General features: G+C 39.5%; 1 protein-coding gene across 6 annotated transcripts in view; it reads right to left on the bottom strand.

Moving 5' to 3' along the window:
- LOC110959664 (RNA-binding Raly-like protein) overlaps window positions 1-17929 on the bottom strand; it is a 99108-nt gene that overhangs the window by 52656 nt on the left and 28523 nt on the right. For all 6 annotated transcript variants that reach the window (XR_007943792.1, XR_007943793.1, XM_051952246.1 and 3 more), the window contains exon 3: window positions 6669-6719. Coding sequence is in view for 4 of the 6 variants with exons in the window: in XM_051952246.1 (XP_051808206.1) it covers window positions 6669-6719 (51 nt within the window). In the remaining 2 variants the exon portion in view is untranslated. The remainder of the gene's footprint in view (window positions 1-6668; window positions 6720-17929) is intronic.

Raw genomic sequence — 17929 nt, 5'->3', positions numbered from 1 at the left:
ATGCTATTCCGATGCTGTGTGTTCTTGTACCGTGATAAGAAGCCACTGTCGTTGCAACCATTACAGAAAAGTGAGTCCTCATTCATTCATTTACCATCAGATAAACAGAAAGTGTATGCAGACAGAGTCTGAGGCAGTTGAACTGAGGCGAACAGCACTGAAGGCTTTACCTCCCAATGTGTGTTCAGATATATACCTTCGCTGTGATTTCAGCTTCACACAAACCTGCAGTTCAGGTGAGCCCACAGGAGGGGATGGAGGAGGAATTACAGGTTTAGAGAGGACATGATTTCAAAACAACTTGACTCCCGCTTTTCCCTAAATTGCTGTAGTGGCACATTTCACCAAGTAACACCCACGTAGTGTTTAGGAGCCATGTCACCTTCGGCAGTGTCACTGAGTTTTACAGGCTGTCAGTAAGTTGTAGTACTGCTATAAAAATATGTTTAAACCACTACTGATGTGTTTGCTGTTTTGTGAGCAGGGCATGTTGTTAGTGAGAATAACACAGTGAACTGTGATATAAATTGAAATTAGCGAAAATGGTAGCGAAAATAAAAATTTTAATAAATAGAAAAACACATCAAAGCTGAATCTTTACCACTTAAGCTTGGTATGTCCACTCCTGTTTCTGATAAAGAATATGGCACAATTTAAGTCTATGGAGAGAATAACATACATTTTAAAAGACAAATTGGAAGTCTACGAGGATATTTGGAAACCGTTGGTGTTTCGTAAGGAGTGATGACATAAACGAGGAAAACCCAGAAAGTGGCACATAAAGTCCAAAGCAATGCTAAATATTAGAAAGAGATTGAAAGCATGTTTACTATTAAAAATATCTGTCTATTCTTAAACTTATTATTATGAATAGCATTATATTTATTTAAATGCATTTATTTTCATCGCTTTCTTTGTTACTGTACTGAAGACAGTGATATGCTATATATTCATGTGGAAAATGACTATTCTAGATGGAAACAGAAGATTTTTAATGGAATATCTACACAAGGGTACAGAGATCCATTTCCAGCAACCGTCATTCCTGTGTTCTAATGCTACATGGTGTTAGCTAATTGTGTTGAAAGGCTAATTGATGATTAGAAAACCCTTGTGCAATTATGTTAGCACATGAATGAAAGAGTGAGTTTTTATGGAAAACATGAAATTGTCTGGATGACCACAAACTTTTGAATGGTAGCGTATGTGGGACACAGAAAAAAAGTTAGTAAGGATGGATAGATTTGAAAGATTACATTTGATTACACCCCAGTTTTTCTGAATAGTTTCAGAAAAAATATATAGTCTAACAATCAGTCTAGTTCAGTATCTATTCAGTAGTGTCATAGTTATTGAGGTTCTTTAGGTGTGCAGCTAACCGCAGGAAATACTGCAGTGGTTCTGCTACAGAAAACACAAGGACACGTCAAGGTTTGTGTAAAACAGTACTGCTGTTTATATACTGTCTCTGTGTCTTCAACACATACATTTCCATCATTTGAGGGGCCATGACATTGACATTTATTTTAGAAGTCCCAAGTTATCATAAGCTTAGCTAGATTTGCCCCACCATCTACATGAAATCAATGAATCCATTCATGAAAACAGTACTTTTCTGTTTGCCTTAAAATAAACTCAATTTTGCTGAATAATTCAGTCAGCTTGATAAAGGTAGTTTGCCAGCTTCCCTTCAGCTTCTCCGTGCTGCTTTTGATGACAAGGATGCTGATTGGAGTCCCTGTGGACTGAACCCTAACCTGAACTTTGACCAATTTTTAGTTGGCTGACTTGAGAAGAACTCCCCACTGCCTGGAAGCCGTACGAGGACAGGCGGCAGCAGCAGAGGGCAGAGCTCAAAAATCTGCTGTCAAGCTCTACAGTTTCCAGAACCCTTTGTTCTGATCAGAAAGTCACATAAACACTCACGTTTGGTTAGGTTTGATTCTGATTAACATAATATTATCAGTCCAGGAGACTAATTTATATGCAGCCTACAGTCATTTAAATTTTGACAGGGCAGCCATTAAAAATGCTCTACAGCTGATCTGTGATCTCTGTTCATGTTTTGCCTGTTTTTACATAAATTTTACTGGTATCATCTCAATTTGTATATAAGTTAAACAGTCTTGTCCTTCTTAATCTACATAAATCACCTAAAATGTAAATAAATAATCAAAAACTGTACAAAGAAATACAGGACAGCTGCTTTCATTACTAACTTGTCAGATATTCAGATGATTGGGGCTGAGACATCTGTCCACTTACCAGATGTTTCTGTGTTGTTAAATACTTAAAGAATGAAATCAGCACAATGTTTATACACAGCAGACTAGAACTATATATTATGTACAATTTATGATGTGTAATCTAAATGTAGTCAGCCAGTCTGACTGATAATGATCATCACCTCAACCACACAACACGTGTTCTGCTTACAGAAGAAACATTCCAAATCAGATAAATATAACCAAAATCTCTCCACTACAAAAAAATATCGAATGTCATATTGTTGAATTAACATCTAAACCATCCGGCTATTAGATCAGGTGAAACCCAAGCATTTCCCATCATGCCACGAGGCCACAGTGGGTTAATCGCTGGAGAGCAACTGTGACACTTGCCCCCAAACCCTGCAGTCACCTTGATCTCATAAATTATCATGTCCAATGTTTCAATGACACCAGAACAACTTGGGTTCAAGTCACAAGACAGAAATCATTCATTGTGTAGCAATTGCTCACAATTGATTCTTGACTGGTCACAGTTTTGCTCGACCCAACCTTAACTTTAAACCTAACTGTAGCTTAAACTTAACCAAACACTTACCTTTCTCTAACATCATAATAATTAATCAATCAAGTGCCAAGCCATTCAGCGTAGGTGATCTTTTCTCTCCATCTAGTCCAATCTCTTGCTCTCTGAGTTGTGACTCTTGCCTGTTCCATGTGTAGCCATGATGTCAGTCCGTGTGTCATTTTCATTCTCTCTTCCCATTAATTATTGAGCTTAAACCCACATTGACTAGAGTTCATGATTGCAATAGGAATAAATACTGAAGTGGTCTTCCATTGCCTTCTTCAGCTGCAGTGTCCACGCTGGACTTCTAATCCTGGCCATTGATCTATGGATTCCTCTGCCCAGCATTGCGATTATACAACCATATATTTGCTTTAACTGAATCTGCTTGTATAATCATCCACCTGCAAGACATGGTTTCACGTAACCCTGGTCAAGAGCCAAAACAGGTGTTAGACCTTGCCTAAGGGAGACCTGCAGGCCATCAGACTGAAAGAGCGCCTTACACCTCCTATTGCTATTAGTGCAGAGCACCGATAATATCTTACTGAAACTTAATCTTAACCTAGCAGAGCCCTAACCAAAACCTAACCTTATCCTAACTTAAATGTAACTTTAGTCTATCCTGACCTTATTTTAACCAAGTCTCCATCCAAAAAGTGACTGATTTGTGTTGTAGGTCCCTAAAGTTCACACAGTGTGACTGTGACATAGATTTATGTCTCCAGTGTCAGTAACACACAGTAACACACACCACCTCCTCCTGTTGTGGAAAAATTAATCCACTGCTATAATAAATCTATGTCTGTGTGTGTATCTGAGAGCAGGCCTTTTGCCCTCTGACTGAAATGGTTTACAGATAGCCTGTAAGTTGTTTCCTCTAGGATAACTGCCAGTATCAACAAAAGTATTGTTTGGAGATAAGGGTGCAGGTGTTCGTGTGAGAAAATTTGGGGGAGGCTGCCTCCCATGGGGAAAAGTGCCGGCCGCCCACGAGTTTCCAATTAAAATTATTAGGGAGTAAAGATTCGCTCTTTCCTTAAATTATGTAATACTGGCAGCTGGCGGTGGCAAAAAGAGGGATGGGTTAAGGGCATGAACTGACCCCAGCTCAGAGGGTATAAAAGATTGTATTATCTGACAGTAAGTTCAGAGGGCTTCCGGAACCTCTCTCAGTGTTTTGACCTGTGTTAAACAGAATAAACACTTTTGGCATCTGAAGACTCGACTCCTGGACTCCTTTGATGATTCTATGGTGAGACTTAGATATTTTCAGACCTAGAACTTAGAATTAAATCACAGTTGTTAATACATAGAGTGATCAGGTTAAACATAGATTTTACGTAGTGGGGCAACTGGCCCCCCCACTACACTCCAGAGACTGAGGCTTGTCAGCAAACTACATCTGAGACATGAAATCACACAATGTGACATTTTCCCATCATCCCTAGCTGTCAGCGGTTTCCCACTCTGCTGCTCTCTCTCCTTCACTGAACTTACCTCTCTCACTCTTTTTTATCTTAGGTCTTCACTTTACTGTGCCTTTGTTTTACTTATCCCTCCATGTTTCCACTCCTTTGTTGTTCTTTCACCACTTCTTGCTTCTTAGTTTTCCTTTGTGTTTTTTAATATCCTCATATCCCGCCCTTTGCCAGCTCTCTTTTTTCTCTTTTTTTGTTTCTATGACACTGTTCACCCTTGTTCTAGTTAAAAAAGAAAGAAAAAACTTCTAGTCTTTTATAGCTTTCCCTCCATCTCTAACATATTTCTTTTACCCTCCATCTCTTTTGTTATCTCCTCTTCCTCTTCATCCCCGCTCCATCTCTTCTGTTTCCAAGTTTCTCTTACTTTTACTCCCTTCGTTTGCTCTGTCCTCGGCCTCCTCCTCCACTCAAACTCACATCACCTACTTTCTGTTAATGTAATCCATCACAGCAGTCAGATTGCTTTGTACACTCAATGCCATGTGAAAAAATGAGAAAATAAATAGAGTTAAAACCAAATAAAACTGAATTAAAGCATCAACCACTAATAAAAAGCACTTTCTTATGTTCTGCAGCTGCGCGATTTTAATTGAATGTAATTTAATTAAACTAAAAAAGACTTAGTTGGATGTTTATTTTCTGCATCAGAAACTGTGAGTCTATTTAAAGTTTCAATCTCTTTTAGTTTTGTTGTAATTCCCTATTTCCCTTTACTGCACTCATTTTCATTCTTGTGCATTTCAGAGTTGTTTTTGTTCAGCTGAGATCTTCTAAAGCCCACAGAGTCTGGGTGCACAAAACCCCCAGGAATCAAGGGGAGATTTTTTTTTCTGGACTAGTTTTGCACTACCTTACACTAGTGTTTGCCTTTATTCTGACATGTAGAGAAAATATGAACTGTATTATGATCTTGTATCATGTAGTGTATAGTGCTACCTGTTGATTGTGAATACAGTGAGAGTCAGATGTGACTGTCAGCCATAAGCCTGTACCATTACATTTAGAAAGAAAACTACATGATCTGGTTCACCTGCTCTCTCACTGACTGCTGTCGACTGCAGCTCTGATTATGACTGCAGCTTTGTGATAACACAGCTGTCACTGTGTTGTGATTGTTATGATTCTGCTGTGACACTTTCATTTTTAATGGGTGTAACACTAATTGTATTCACCAGCTGTGTGTTGGTAACAGATCTGTAATATATGCACCACTGGTTCAAAGAGTGATACAGATGAAAATACCCATATCACCAGAGACTGAACAACAGCAGCAGCCAAAGTTTGCCAAAGAACTTGGTCCAACCATAGCTTCAACCATCACATAGAGGTTTTAGCAGTCTGTGGTGGCGAGAGCCATCTTCTTTGCTGTGATGTGCTGGGGTGCAGGCATCAAGGTGAAGGATGCCTGTAGACTGAATAAACTCATCAGGAAAGCCCAGTCTGTTATTGGCTGTCAGTTTGTCATTCATTTTATACCCTACCCTGATATTCTGTGTTGTCTTTATTAAATATCCATGTTGCTGTATCAACTTAATTTCCTTCCGGGGATTAATAAAGTCAGCCTAAGTCTAAGTCCAAGGTAGAACATCTGCAGCTCTGCACACAGCCAGCAGCTACAGGAGATCTGTCTAAATGAGGGAATGAGGGATAAACACTAAATGCATCAGGTAAAGTATCACGGCATCTCTCTTCTGTTTTGATACAAACTTCAGAGGTCACCTCACTGAGTGATGTGTTTCCACACATAACGTTTTGAAATGTTTTTTTTTTTTTATTATCCATAACAGTTTCCTGGGAAGTTTCCTCTATCCAAATTGTCTGAAACTAAAGACTGTTGTACGTGGTAAAGTCCCTGAGGAATATTTGTGATTTGTGATGTTGGGCTATATAAATAAAACTGACTTGATTTAACTTCTCTCAAGTTGTAAAGTAAATAACATGGAGGCTGTAACTATCAGCTTTGTGTCTTTTGCTAAGTACTTTTAGTTTAGTTACAAACACAACACAACAGAATCCCATGTTTGTTTATATTCTTAAGAACAAGTTGAAGTATCTTGTTTTCCCATGGAGTTTCTGTCATGTAGCGCTTCAGAAGTAAAAAGGAGGTTTATGCCCCCCTCCACATGCAAACTGACTGTTAATTTTTTATCTTTTAGGAATTATTATCCATCTTGAAAACGCAACTTTTGTTGTAATAAAGAATGGGATTCCGGTCAACATGATAGATTTAGCAAACTTTTGTTTCCCTACATCATATTTGGATGGATGGATGGATGGATGGATGGATGGATGGATGGATGGATGGATGGATGGATGGATGGATGGATGGATGGATGGATGGATGGATGGATGGATGGATGGATGCTTTAAGATATTCTCTGAGCTTACCGGTTATAGTGTTCACCAGGGTATCCAGTATACTCCATATCACAGTCAGATCTAAGAAGAGAAAGAGATGTGATATTCAGCTATGCACTTTAACACTGCAGAAGCTTTTTGTTTCCTGTTACAAATCAGCAGTCAATATTTTTTTAACCATTACCACAATTGTTCCCAAAGCTTAACCGCATGTTTACTGTTGCCATAATGATGACAAAGCTCCCCTAGCCTTAATATGTCAGCCATTGTCGTCCAAACCACAACAGTTGCGTAACTTTAATCTATTTTAATTAAGGTTATTTCAGTTTATTTGAACTTATACTATAATCTTTCTGCTTTTGTGGTTAACCAAACTTTAACCATAGTGTTATCACATCACAACACAGATTTATATTTCAGTTCTGATCATGACTTGTAGTGGTTCTGGAAAAAAACCTGAGGAATGATGTGGTCCTCTGGGTATGAGAAAATGCTGGTGTCATTCTACATAGCATCCATGGATAAATGGATGGATAAATTAAAGGACTTGCTGGGCCCAGACAAGGTAAAAACAAAAGAGATTCAGGATCAAGACAGATAATGATAGAGCACTAATAATCTACAGAGCAGCTACAAAGACTAATTCACTGCCAACAACAAATTGGATAACTGTCTATTTGGACAGTGTTTGAGGTTAATGGATATGGACGTCATAATAAATCAATAATATGGTGATTAAGCAAAGGCTATGTTGAGAGTCACAACACCATTGCTTCAAGAATACACTGCTTCGTACTCATTTCAATAACAAAACAGTATCAATAAAGCAGGCTTCTGCTAAAAGTTAAAAGTAGAGTCCCTGAGTAAAATGGCTAAACCTGACGAAACTGACTGAGCAGACATTTGTGCCAATACAATGCAGTGTTATCATACAAAACAATGCACTGGCCAGTAAAAAATGATCTCCACTATAGCTTGTTTCAGAAAGGATAGAGTGATTACTGCTATAAAGTCTATAAAATCCTGTTGAAATATTGGATCAGATTATTATAATCTGCTCGGTTTCAGTGTCTGAAAAACCTTCTCAACAATTGTAGAAACATGGCATGCAGTCTTCCCAGGTATCAAACAGCATAATCGTTTATGTGTTTCTACCTGAGACAGTCATTGAAAATCATCAAACTACTTAGGTCTGTTGGTTTATTAGGTTTACTTTTTTAATTGCAGACCTGATAGTCAGTTCCTATCCTGTCTGAGCAGTTTGAATCAGTTTGACATGCAGAATAAAGCAGATGGCATGACCACGGCTAAGGCAATAACCTTTGTGGAAGTTTTTTTGAATTTTGACCACTTCAGGGTTATTTTGTTTGGCCACCATTTGAATTTGTTTTTGCTATTAACAAAAAACATTTTGTGCAAAACAACATATAAAATTGCCTACAGGGTTAAAGTGCTGCTAGCAAGGCTGTGGATTCCTTATTTTAACTAAAGGTTCCCTTCCCTGATAACTAATGCTGTTTTTCATCAACATCCAAAAGCCTCGTCACAGAATGTTTCTTATTTGGAAATGTTCAACCTCCAGCTTCCAAACAAACAGTGGCAATTTGTATCAAATTCAGTTGCTTTGCTGACCATTCAGTCCACACAGATTTTCTTCCTAAAAGCATCAGTCTACTTGGAGCAGTGTACTTTGGACTGAAACCTCACTCTGCAATATTTAATGGTCTACTACTGTGTATTTTTGTTTCTGAAATCAGTAATCTGGTTACTCTAAATACTGTACATTACTATTCAAAAGTTTGGGGTCACTTAGAAATGCACTTATTCTTTAAAGAAAAGCTTTTTTTTTTTTCAATGAAGATAACATTAAATGATTTCAGAGAGTCTAGACATTGTTGGTGTGGTAAATGACTGTTCTCGCTGGAAATGGCTCATTTTTAATGGAATATGGGTATAGAGGCCCATTTCCAGCAACCATCACTCCTGTGTTCTAATGGTACATTTTGTTAGCTAATTGTGTTGAAAGGCTAATTGATGGTTAGAAAACCCTTGAGCAATTATGTTAGCACATGAATAAAAGTGTGAGTTGAAATTGTCTTGGTGTACTCTAAACTTTTGAACAGTAGTGTATATCAAAAAAAGCTTTCAGATTAAGAAGGGGTGAAAAACTTACCACAACTCTTTTAAGTGCTCATTGCTGTAAAATTCTTTGTTTGAAACTACATTTTCACAACGCTGTGTGCTCTTCATCACAGAGCTCTCCATCATAATAAAACATTCATGGAATTGTTTTTGACATGTTACCTGTTGATAGCAAATATGCTTGTGTAAGTCCTCCAATCAGGTAATTTGTTGCATTTTTGTTGTTGTAGCAGGTGCATTTTTTGACCATCAGTCAGCTGTGTAACCTTACGTCTAGTGACACTTGGCGTAAATATTTAGTTACAAGGGAAGAACTAGTTTGTGTCATGCAATACAATTTCATGAAAACCAGCCCAAGCTTGAAGCTGAGAAAAGGTGGCAGAATTGGCTCTCAGCTGGATAAATAACAACAAAGAGAAGGAGACGGAACTCCTAAGTGTGGCCCTATTTATCCAGTGAGGAGAAGGAATCGATAACCATTTAACACACAAACACAGCAGAGACAAACGTCTACAAATGAAGACTAAGCCCAATAAAGACAGGCCAAGAAGAGATAGAGGCGGCTGGAGAGCAACACAGGGATGGACAGATAAAGGTAGAGAAAGGCAGTGACTGATAGAGAAACAGAGGATCTTCTGCAAATTCCTATCCCTCCACTCTGTTGTAATCAGCTGTATCATCACTCCTGCTGCCGCCATCATTCATCTTCATCAGCAGTGATGGGTATTAATCAGCATTTAACGACGATATCGATCAGAAGACACCACAGAGCATTGGCCCAGCCGTGTGTCTCTATCCTGAGCCATGTAAGAACAAGATTATTGATCTGCAGGACAGCCTCGCTCCTCTGAGCAGGGATCACACTGCTGGTTTATCTGTGTAATTAAACTGATATTACAGCAGTAATACCACCTGAGAGGACACTCCTTGCTCTGATTATGAGCACATAACAGGCCATACAACCAGCTAGTAACTCTTCACGATCCCTGTAAAATATTTCCTTCAGGCTGTTTTGGATTTTATGTGAACTCCCATTTAGTGATGTGTTTTGAAAAATTAACAGAGCCTCAGATTTAAACCCTTGTTTTATCCTCATGATTCCTGATGGCATCTGGAATACTTTTCACTTGACTAACTTCTCATCAGCTTCATGAGCGTTTAAAGGATAATTTAGGGAACATTTTGCTTAATTTTGATATCAGGCACATTTAAAGTTACTGCATTTTCAAGTCCCATTTTATCAGGCAGAACAGAATCACTGGATTTTTTGGGGGAAATTAAAATCATACCGTAGCACTGCAGAATTAGAAGTAATCAATATGCCTTTGAAACAAATGTTGGCATGCTCATTAAGTCTCCAAAACCAAAATTTCCCTGTAGTATCTGAAGAATAATATGAATTAATGTTAATGATACTGAAAAGCACAGCGGACAGAAAGCACAAAACTGTTGCATATACAAACAGAGTATCAAATATGATTGTGTCTGATGTATGCTTGAGCTTTTGTTTTGTTTTTGCTTTTTAACTTAATTTAGTCTTTTAAATTTTTCTTATAAGATAAATATAAGATAAATTTAGTCTTTTAAATTTATCTTATATTTATTTTTACCTTAAATTTATTCTTAACTTTTTATAGTATTACCCTTATTTCTGCACTGTGAATGGATGTGAGAAACGTCATTTCGCTTAACTGTGTACTACGTACATTGCTGAATGACAATAAAGCTGAAGTTGGTAGAACATAGTCCTCGGGCCAGCTTTACTCGTTGCTGACTACATGGAAGAAGATAAGCTAGGTTTTAAGCTGATAGGCTGATCTTCTAGCCAGGATGTTTAAAACAACTTGGCTTGTCTTTGTATTTATTAAGTGCTTCTCTCGCCTGCAGTACATCTTAATCAGAGGAGAGGCCTGGCCAATACGTCTGCAATGTCCTGCAGGTGCAGGGGCTTAGCCTAGCCGCGCTAGACAACCCACGGCAACGAATTTAATTCTCTGCCAGGGTGGGTCTAGTTACCCTCCATAAGGCTCGAGGCTGGATTCTCCTAAAACTGGCCGGCCCAATCACCATGAAGTGTAGAGTCAGAAGGCGGGCGTAACGAAGTGATGACAGAGGCGTGACGATTCTGACAGAAACAACCGGCGCACAATAAACAGTTATCTTTCGACTCGGCTTTGGCCACAGCCCTTAAAGATTTGAAGCTAAAATTCAACTTGAAAGATAAACAAAGGATGGCACTGAAGTGTTTCATTGAGAAGAAAGACGTATTTGAACTTATGCCGACGGGATATGGCAAATCCTTAATATACCAGTTGGCTCCACGGCTCCGCTGGTTGGGAAGCTATTCGTTGCGTTGATTGGTTGTATACCTACCCAATTGCTGCAGAGGGATTTGATAGACAACCTTGTAGCCCGCCTCCCTCCCTGTCGAGCTTCCCTAGACCCTTGTGCCGTCAGAAACATGGGTGTAGCATGGCTAGGCTAGCAGGGGCTGCCATTAAGCTTAAATGTCAACTTTATGCCTAACATATACATGGGCCCCTACTCCATGTCTGACGGTAGGCTGGTGACTGTTGAGTTCATATGTCCTTTGGAGACTGGGTCCTGGGTAAACCATCTACCTGTTTTCAATCCAGCAGGTTGCACTGGGTCACATCGTACCAACAGCAGGTAACATGGCCTGACTTGACATACATCTCATTACATAAGGGTCCCATAATGTGTCCGTTTTCAGCAAATTAATGACTCAATGTTTCAAATGTCCCCAGAATGTGTCTTTCAAAGTTTCAGCTGAAAACACTGCAAAGACAGTTTGACTCCTGATTTTAGGCTGTTTTAGTGTCTGTACCTTTAAATGCAGCTGAGCTGCTGCAGCATCAGCAGTAATGCAGGTGATGTACTGAGCCATCGTGGTAAAGATGGAGCTGAGCAACAAGGCGAAGCTCTCAGTTTAGCAGAACAGCTATGTTGCAAACCTCACCTATGGTCATGAGCTCTGGGTAGTGACTGAAAGAAGGAGATTGCGGGTACAAGCAGCTGAAATGAGATTCCTCCATAGGGTGGCTGGGCTCAGCCTTAGAGACAGGGTGAGAAGCTCGGACACCCAGAGGGAGCTCGAAGTAGAGCCACTGCTTCTTCGCCTCAAAAGGAGCCAGTTGAGGTGGTTTGGACATCTGATTTGGATGCCTTCAGGGAGACTTCCTTTGGAGATTTTTTCAACATGTCTGCCTGGGAGGTGACCCTGGTGCAGATCCAGAACCTGCTGGAGGGATTATGATGATTATGATGTATCTCATCTAATCTGGGGACGCCTTTAGATCCCCCAGGAAGAGCTGGAAAGCGTTGTTGAGGGTAGGGATGTCTGGAATGACCTGCTTCATCTACTGTCTGGGTAACCCAGCCCCGGATAAGTGGAAGAAACTGAATGGATGGATTGATAGATGACCTGCTGCTGTCTATGAGCCCTTTAGACGGAAACACTCTCTCTGCAGCTGTGATTGATAGCACATAGCAAAACAGTTGGCCGCAGAGCACCAAACAGATGTGAATGAGTGTGAGACCAGGACTTTCAATTGCTTTCTCTTTGAATAATCATTAAATATCACCACATTCTCAGCATCGTTGTTGTCTTTAAAGTATGTTATTGGTTATAGTTCTTTGGTTGACCTGTGGGTATACGATCCAAGCTAATGTTAGCATTAACCACATTAGGTGCCCTAATGTCCCCTGTTGTTGTAGTGATCTTGCCAAAAATAGTAAAAGTACTGAACTGGGTGTTCAGTTCCTCAGATGCTGGAAGTGCACGAAGACTCTTTCTTCACTCTTGGAGCCAACAGCAGAGTATTTAGTATACTTTCCTTGTGACTGAGACATTTTAGAGTTTGCAGAAGCAGCTTTAGAAAGTAAATAAACCTCGTGGACTATTCTCAATGGCTCACTTAGATTTACTGGGCATTGATAGGGAAGGATTGTCCAAAGTTTGATCTAGATGACTACTGGTTCAACAAAATTCTTTCTGGCCTGTAAAGCTGGGAGGCTTGGAAAACGAAAATTTGGAGGATCACAAAAGCCTGTATCATTCATCCTCCAAAGACTGAATGTGTGGACCAGCTATTATTTAGTCTATTCAGTTGTTGTTACATTTCAGTGTGGACCAAAGTGGTGAACCGATCAACTGACAATGCCAACAACCATGTCACCAGCATGGCAAAAAAAGATCCATCCAGTATCGATACACCACTTCATCCTCATTAGTGTCATGGGGGGTTGGAGTCTATCCCAGCTGACTTAGGGGTGAAGGCAGGGGACACTCTGGACAGGTCACAAGTCTATCACAGGGCTACACATAGAGACAAACAATCACACTCACATTCATACCTACAGGCAATTTAGAATCACCAACTAACCTGAGCATATTTTTCGACTGTGGGAGAAAGCCGGAGTACTTGGAGAGAAGTCACGCATGTCAAGAGAGAAGAGAGAACATGCAAACTCCATGCAGAAAGATCCTGGGAAGGCCGGGACGTAAACCATGGATCTGATAGCAACCATGTTGATCACGGAGTCACTGTGTAGCCCCTGGCTAAAAAGATGCACCACTTAATATTCACCTCCCTGCATTACTACAAAAAGACTACAAGCTTGAAAGCATTTTGTTTGTTGGACTCTTATAGTGTGCAGCACATAGTGAACAAACAACTATGTGCTGCTACAGATGACAAAATATGGTACACACAACTGTTTTACTGTGTACAAACTCAGTATAAACTAAGGAACTACTGCTGCTTCTATGGAATATTGGTATTCTTAAAAAACAGTTTACACCAGTTGAATTGTGAGGCTATGTGCTTTCAACTGATGTACTATTACTATACTATAATGTATTTCAGTTTCTGTAAAAATATTCACGAGGTGCAGGTTGTAAATTGCAAGTTGCAGAAAAAAAAACCATATGTAGTCGTTCACCTTAATCTTAATCTTCACATTGTCAGCAACATAAAAGAGGTTGGTAAGATGTTCAAAAGGCAGCTTTGTGCTGAGTAGGGTCTCTGCAGAGGCGTTTAGGAAAGATAAAAGGGAATGTTGGAAAAACTTTATTCAGAATTAGAAGGTCATTATCTGACAGCCTCTATATTTGGTGAAGTCATTTGTGGTGGGCTGTTTACCTTGTAGACTGTGGTCAAGGCAGATCAATGCAACCTCTAGCTGTTACAAATCACAGGAGGATCTGAGGTAATACCTGCAAATAAGATTTAATTCCATGAAAAACATTACAGCTGGCACTGATCTTGATTGAATTATTGAAACCCATCCAATCAGTCTGTAGCATTTAACATGAGAAAGCCTCTATCCAGCAGCAGCTCTGTTTTTCCTGGAATAGAGTATTTTAAAAGTATTTGGGGACATTTCATCACCTGTGCCACATGTGCTAAGCTGCAGTCTGTCTGTCAGCAGGATTTATCTGTTAATCTAACAGCAATTTTCATTAAAATCTGATGAGCAGATCAGCTTTGGGCTATAAGGAGCTAATTAGACATTTCAGATCAGAGAGGTTCAGCAGGGGCTATTTCAGAGATTTCAGTCCAGAGGGGATAATTGCAGGGTCAAGAGATGAATGTAAATTAAATTTAAAGTGTCAGAATGCTTTCCAGGGCCCTCTAGGTGAATTATAAATTGCTCATTTGCTGTTTCTTGGATAAATATAACACCTAATTTGCAGCACTAATGACTTCTTTTTTCATTTAAGTTGTACGTATTTTATTATTATTATTATTGTTATTTTTATTATTGTTGTTAGTATTACCAGAAGAAGAAGAAGAAGAAGAAGACTTATGAGTCTAATAATAATAATGATGAAGTTAGCAGTCAAATACCATTGGTAAGTACATCAGCTTGGGTTCATGCTGTCATATATTCTAAAATGAAAGGACAAGCTTCAGATATAGAGCCAATGTTTGGATTTGTAATGAACCATTTTGTGTTAGATCAGAACAAATGTAAAATACAAGTATCTTCATTAGTGGTTTTAGACTTACACTACCAGTCAAAACTTTGTTGCCCCAAGAGTGATAATGAAGTCACCCATGCTGTTGGAGTATCTGTTGGAGTAAATTTTGTTTTGTGAACCTATTCTGAGACAGTTAACTTTGGTCAACATATACATGAGCATAAACACAATTTGTCTACAAAGAAATGTGTAAATGTTTCTGTCATTTATATTCAAATTTCATTTCTAAGTATGTCTTTTCTCCCTAGTGGATCAGTGCACATGTTGGCAACTGTTGGATAAAATCCAGAATAATTTGGCTGTAGTTTCAGCAGCTTTGGGCTTGTAATCATGGAGAAAAAGCCCTTTTAGGTGTTAATAATGCATTTAATTTGCTCTGTGCATACTGTTGTACACCCTAATGGTGTTATTAGAGAGCTCAGTGGCTGTTCTCCTGATGGGTATAATTACACAGCAGCGAGGAACGTCAATGAACACCATGGACAAACACATTTAAAGAGGGCATTTATCGAGAGGGCGAGAAATCAATGATGTGTTCAAATGTCCTTTCCTTACTATGCAGAGTGATCTGTGAAATCTGTTTTTTAAAAGCAAGAGACTTGTCTTAGTGGAGAAGAGTGTGTCTACAAAATAAGTAAACATGACTGAACTGAACTGACCTAAACGCAGAACAATGAGAGGAGACACAGCAAGGAAATGATGAAGAATTTGCATTTATAAAGTCGACACTTAACGCACCCACCCCCCTCCAACTCTAATGATAGCATTCAGCATCAATAAACTGCTCTGCTACCTGCCCCCTCACACACTAAACATCAAATGTGTTTGTGTGTGCAGTCATAAATATTCATGTGCTCCTTGATGAGTGTCTGCAGCAGGTAGGTGAGACATGTTAGTTGTGTCTTCCACCACATCCATTTATTCTGATTTACCACTCACCCTTAGTAGCCTGCTGCAGTATCATAAATTAGTGGTGATGTACTGTAGCGTGGCGAGGAGGAGGTTAATGGGCTGTTCAGCTGTGTTCCTGCCACCTCAGCTCAACTTGGCCGAAGGCCTGGTCAGGAAGAGACGCAACTCAGCTATGGCCACAGCGCTGACAACAGGCTGAAAGTCATACAGTCAATATGGAGGTTGTGGATATCCGGAGAGCAAACCTAATGCCGCACTAATGTTAAAATACTACTTTTGTCAACATCCAAGTTACTACTAGGAAAAAATAGTACATATCCAAGTTATTACTCTACCAAGGAACGGGGTGGAGTTACGTGACGATCGGCATTGGTTTTTCTGTCTGTTGGCAACATTACTCAAAAACAGACCAACAGATTGGGATGGAATTTATAGGGAAGGTCAGAAATGACAAAAGGATCAAGTGATTAGATATTGGCAGTGATGCGGCTTACAGGATCCATTGATTTGTTAAAAAAATCTGTTTCACTGAGAGATGGCAGCACGGCATCACTGCAACTATGACAACAAGTGAACATTATGTCAGCTGCCTGCTGACGATCACATGGCTGCGATCCTACTATAAATCCACCGCTGAGGATTTATCAGGACATATCCATCAGAAATTGTACAAGGAATAGTTGTGTAAATTATGTGGGTGTTTCTGAGTCCCATCAATTTTCATCCCCCGCTACATATTTAGGTCACGCGATTCGGTATCCGTACACAACGTACAGATGCATAACACATGTCTGTGCTCAGTGTAAGATCTTTTTTAATTAAAGATTTGATCCATTGGAAATTATACAACTGAGCAGCCTTAGCAGAGTACTGCACTTTCAGAGTACTAATCTTGTTACTGTATGCTTTGCTTGCATGTTAAACTCTGTATTTTCAAAAATGTTGAGCAGAGGAAAAACGGTAGTACCCACCACAGTTCAGTCCAAAGCAATTTTTAAATTTAAATAAAGACACTGTTTGATTTCCTTTCTTTATCTTTCTGTCGTGTCTGCGTGTGCAGTGAGTTAAATGGTTTTGTTTTCATGTTTTGCTTGTTTTTCTGCTGCCTCTTCATTGAACTGTTATTTTTCTCCTCAAAGGAAATGCTGATTCATCTCTTTGCACTAAACGCTCATCTCAGCAGGGCGGTCAAGGGACAAGAAGACATAATTACAATGTTCTGCACAATGTGTCATTCTCACTCTCTTTCTCTCTCATCCACACTATCTCTCTTCTCTGTCTCTCCTTAGATTTTTTTGTGTGTCTGCCTCCTCACTCAGCAGATGGGAAGTTAGGAAAAACATACTTTTTACCTCTAACAAACCCACAGATCACTGTGAAAACTGTACAAACCTAAACATGCGAGGAGCCTGTGAAGCTCCCCATCAATTAACTGAATACTGATTCTGGGGGAAGGGACCCAACAACTTGTCAGCATGCTTTATATGTCAAAGCAGGAAGCTTCAGCAAAGGTGTTAGTCTCTAAGACAGAAAAAAAGACACTAAAATATGATCTTGAGAGAAATTTGAGACAAAGAACTGGTGGAGCTAAGCTGTACTGGGAATTACACACCACCATTATTTCTTTCTCTGCAAGAAGTTGTTGCATGTTACACTGCATACTGTAATGGATGAATGAGCAAGGTGCTTAAAGTTAAGGCGCAACGTCATGACGAATAATGTCATAACTGTATGCATAGTATATGCAGCAGTACATACTTCTTAAGGGCAGCTGTCATTCATACTGAAAGGAAAAAGAAAAGGTGAATGCTGGTGAATTTGCAAGTGGATTGTGACCACACAGGGGAAAGGTCTCAGTGTGGGTGTTGTGGTCTGCGGGGGGTTGGATTTTATCCCGGCTGACTGACGGGGGAAAAGTAGGAGACACCCTGGACAGATCACCAGTCTATCAAGGGCTACAGACAATCACACTCACACCAAAAAAATCTCTAAGGTGCCTTTGATTGTTTTCACATCAGCCCACAGTCTCCTGCCAGACTACATCACTGACCTCGTCATGGTGTGTGACAATAAAGATAGAGATCATTTTATTCTGCTGACTTTTAAATTCTCTGTCAGTCCAGGACTGACACCTACAATGGTGCTGCATTTCTTCCATACAGTCTCTGGAAGAACTTTCCTGTAAATTTCAAAATATCCATTTCATGTACACTTAAATGAACTTTTACTA

The sequence above is a fragment of the Acanthochromis polyacanthus genome, chromosome 8 (genome assembly GCF_021347895.1).
Source record: "Acanthochromis polyacanthus isolate Apoly-LR-REF ecotype Palm Island chromosome 8, KAUST_Apoly_ChrSc, whole genome shotgun sequence".
In the NCBI taxonomy this organism is placed as follows: Eukaryota; Metazoa; Chordata; class Actinopteri; family Pomacentridae; genus Acanthochromis; species Acanthochromis polyacanthus.
The sequence above is the reverse complement of the archived record's forward strand: the minus strand, read 5'-3'. Positions and strand labels throughout refer to the sequence as shown.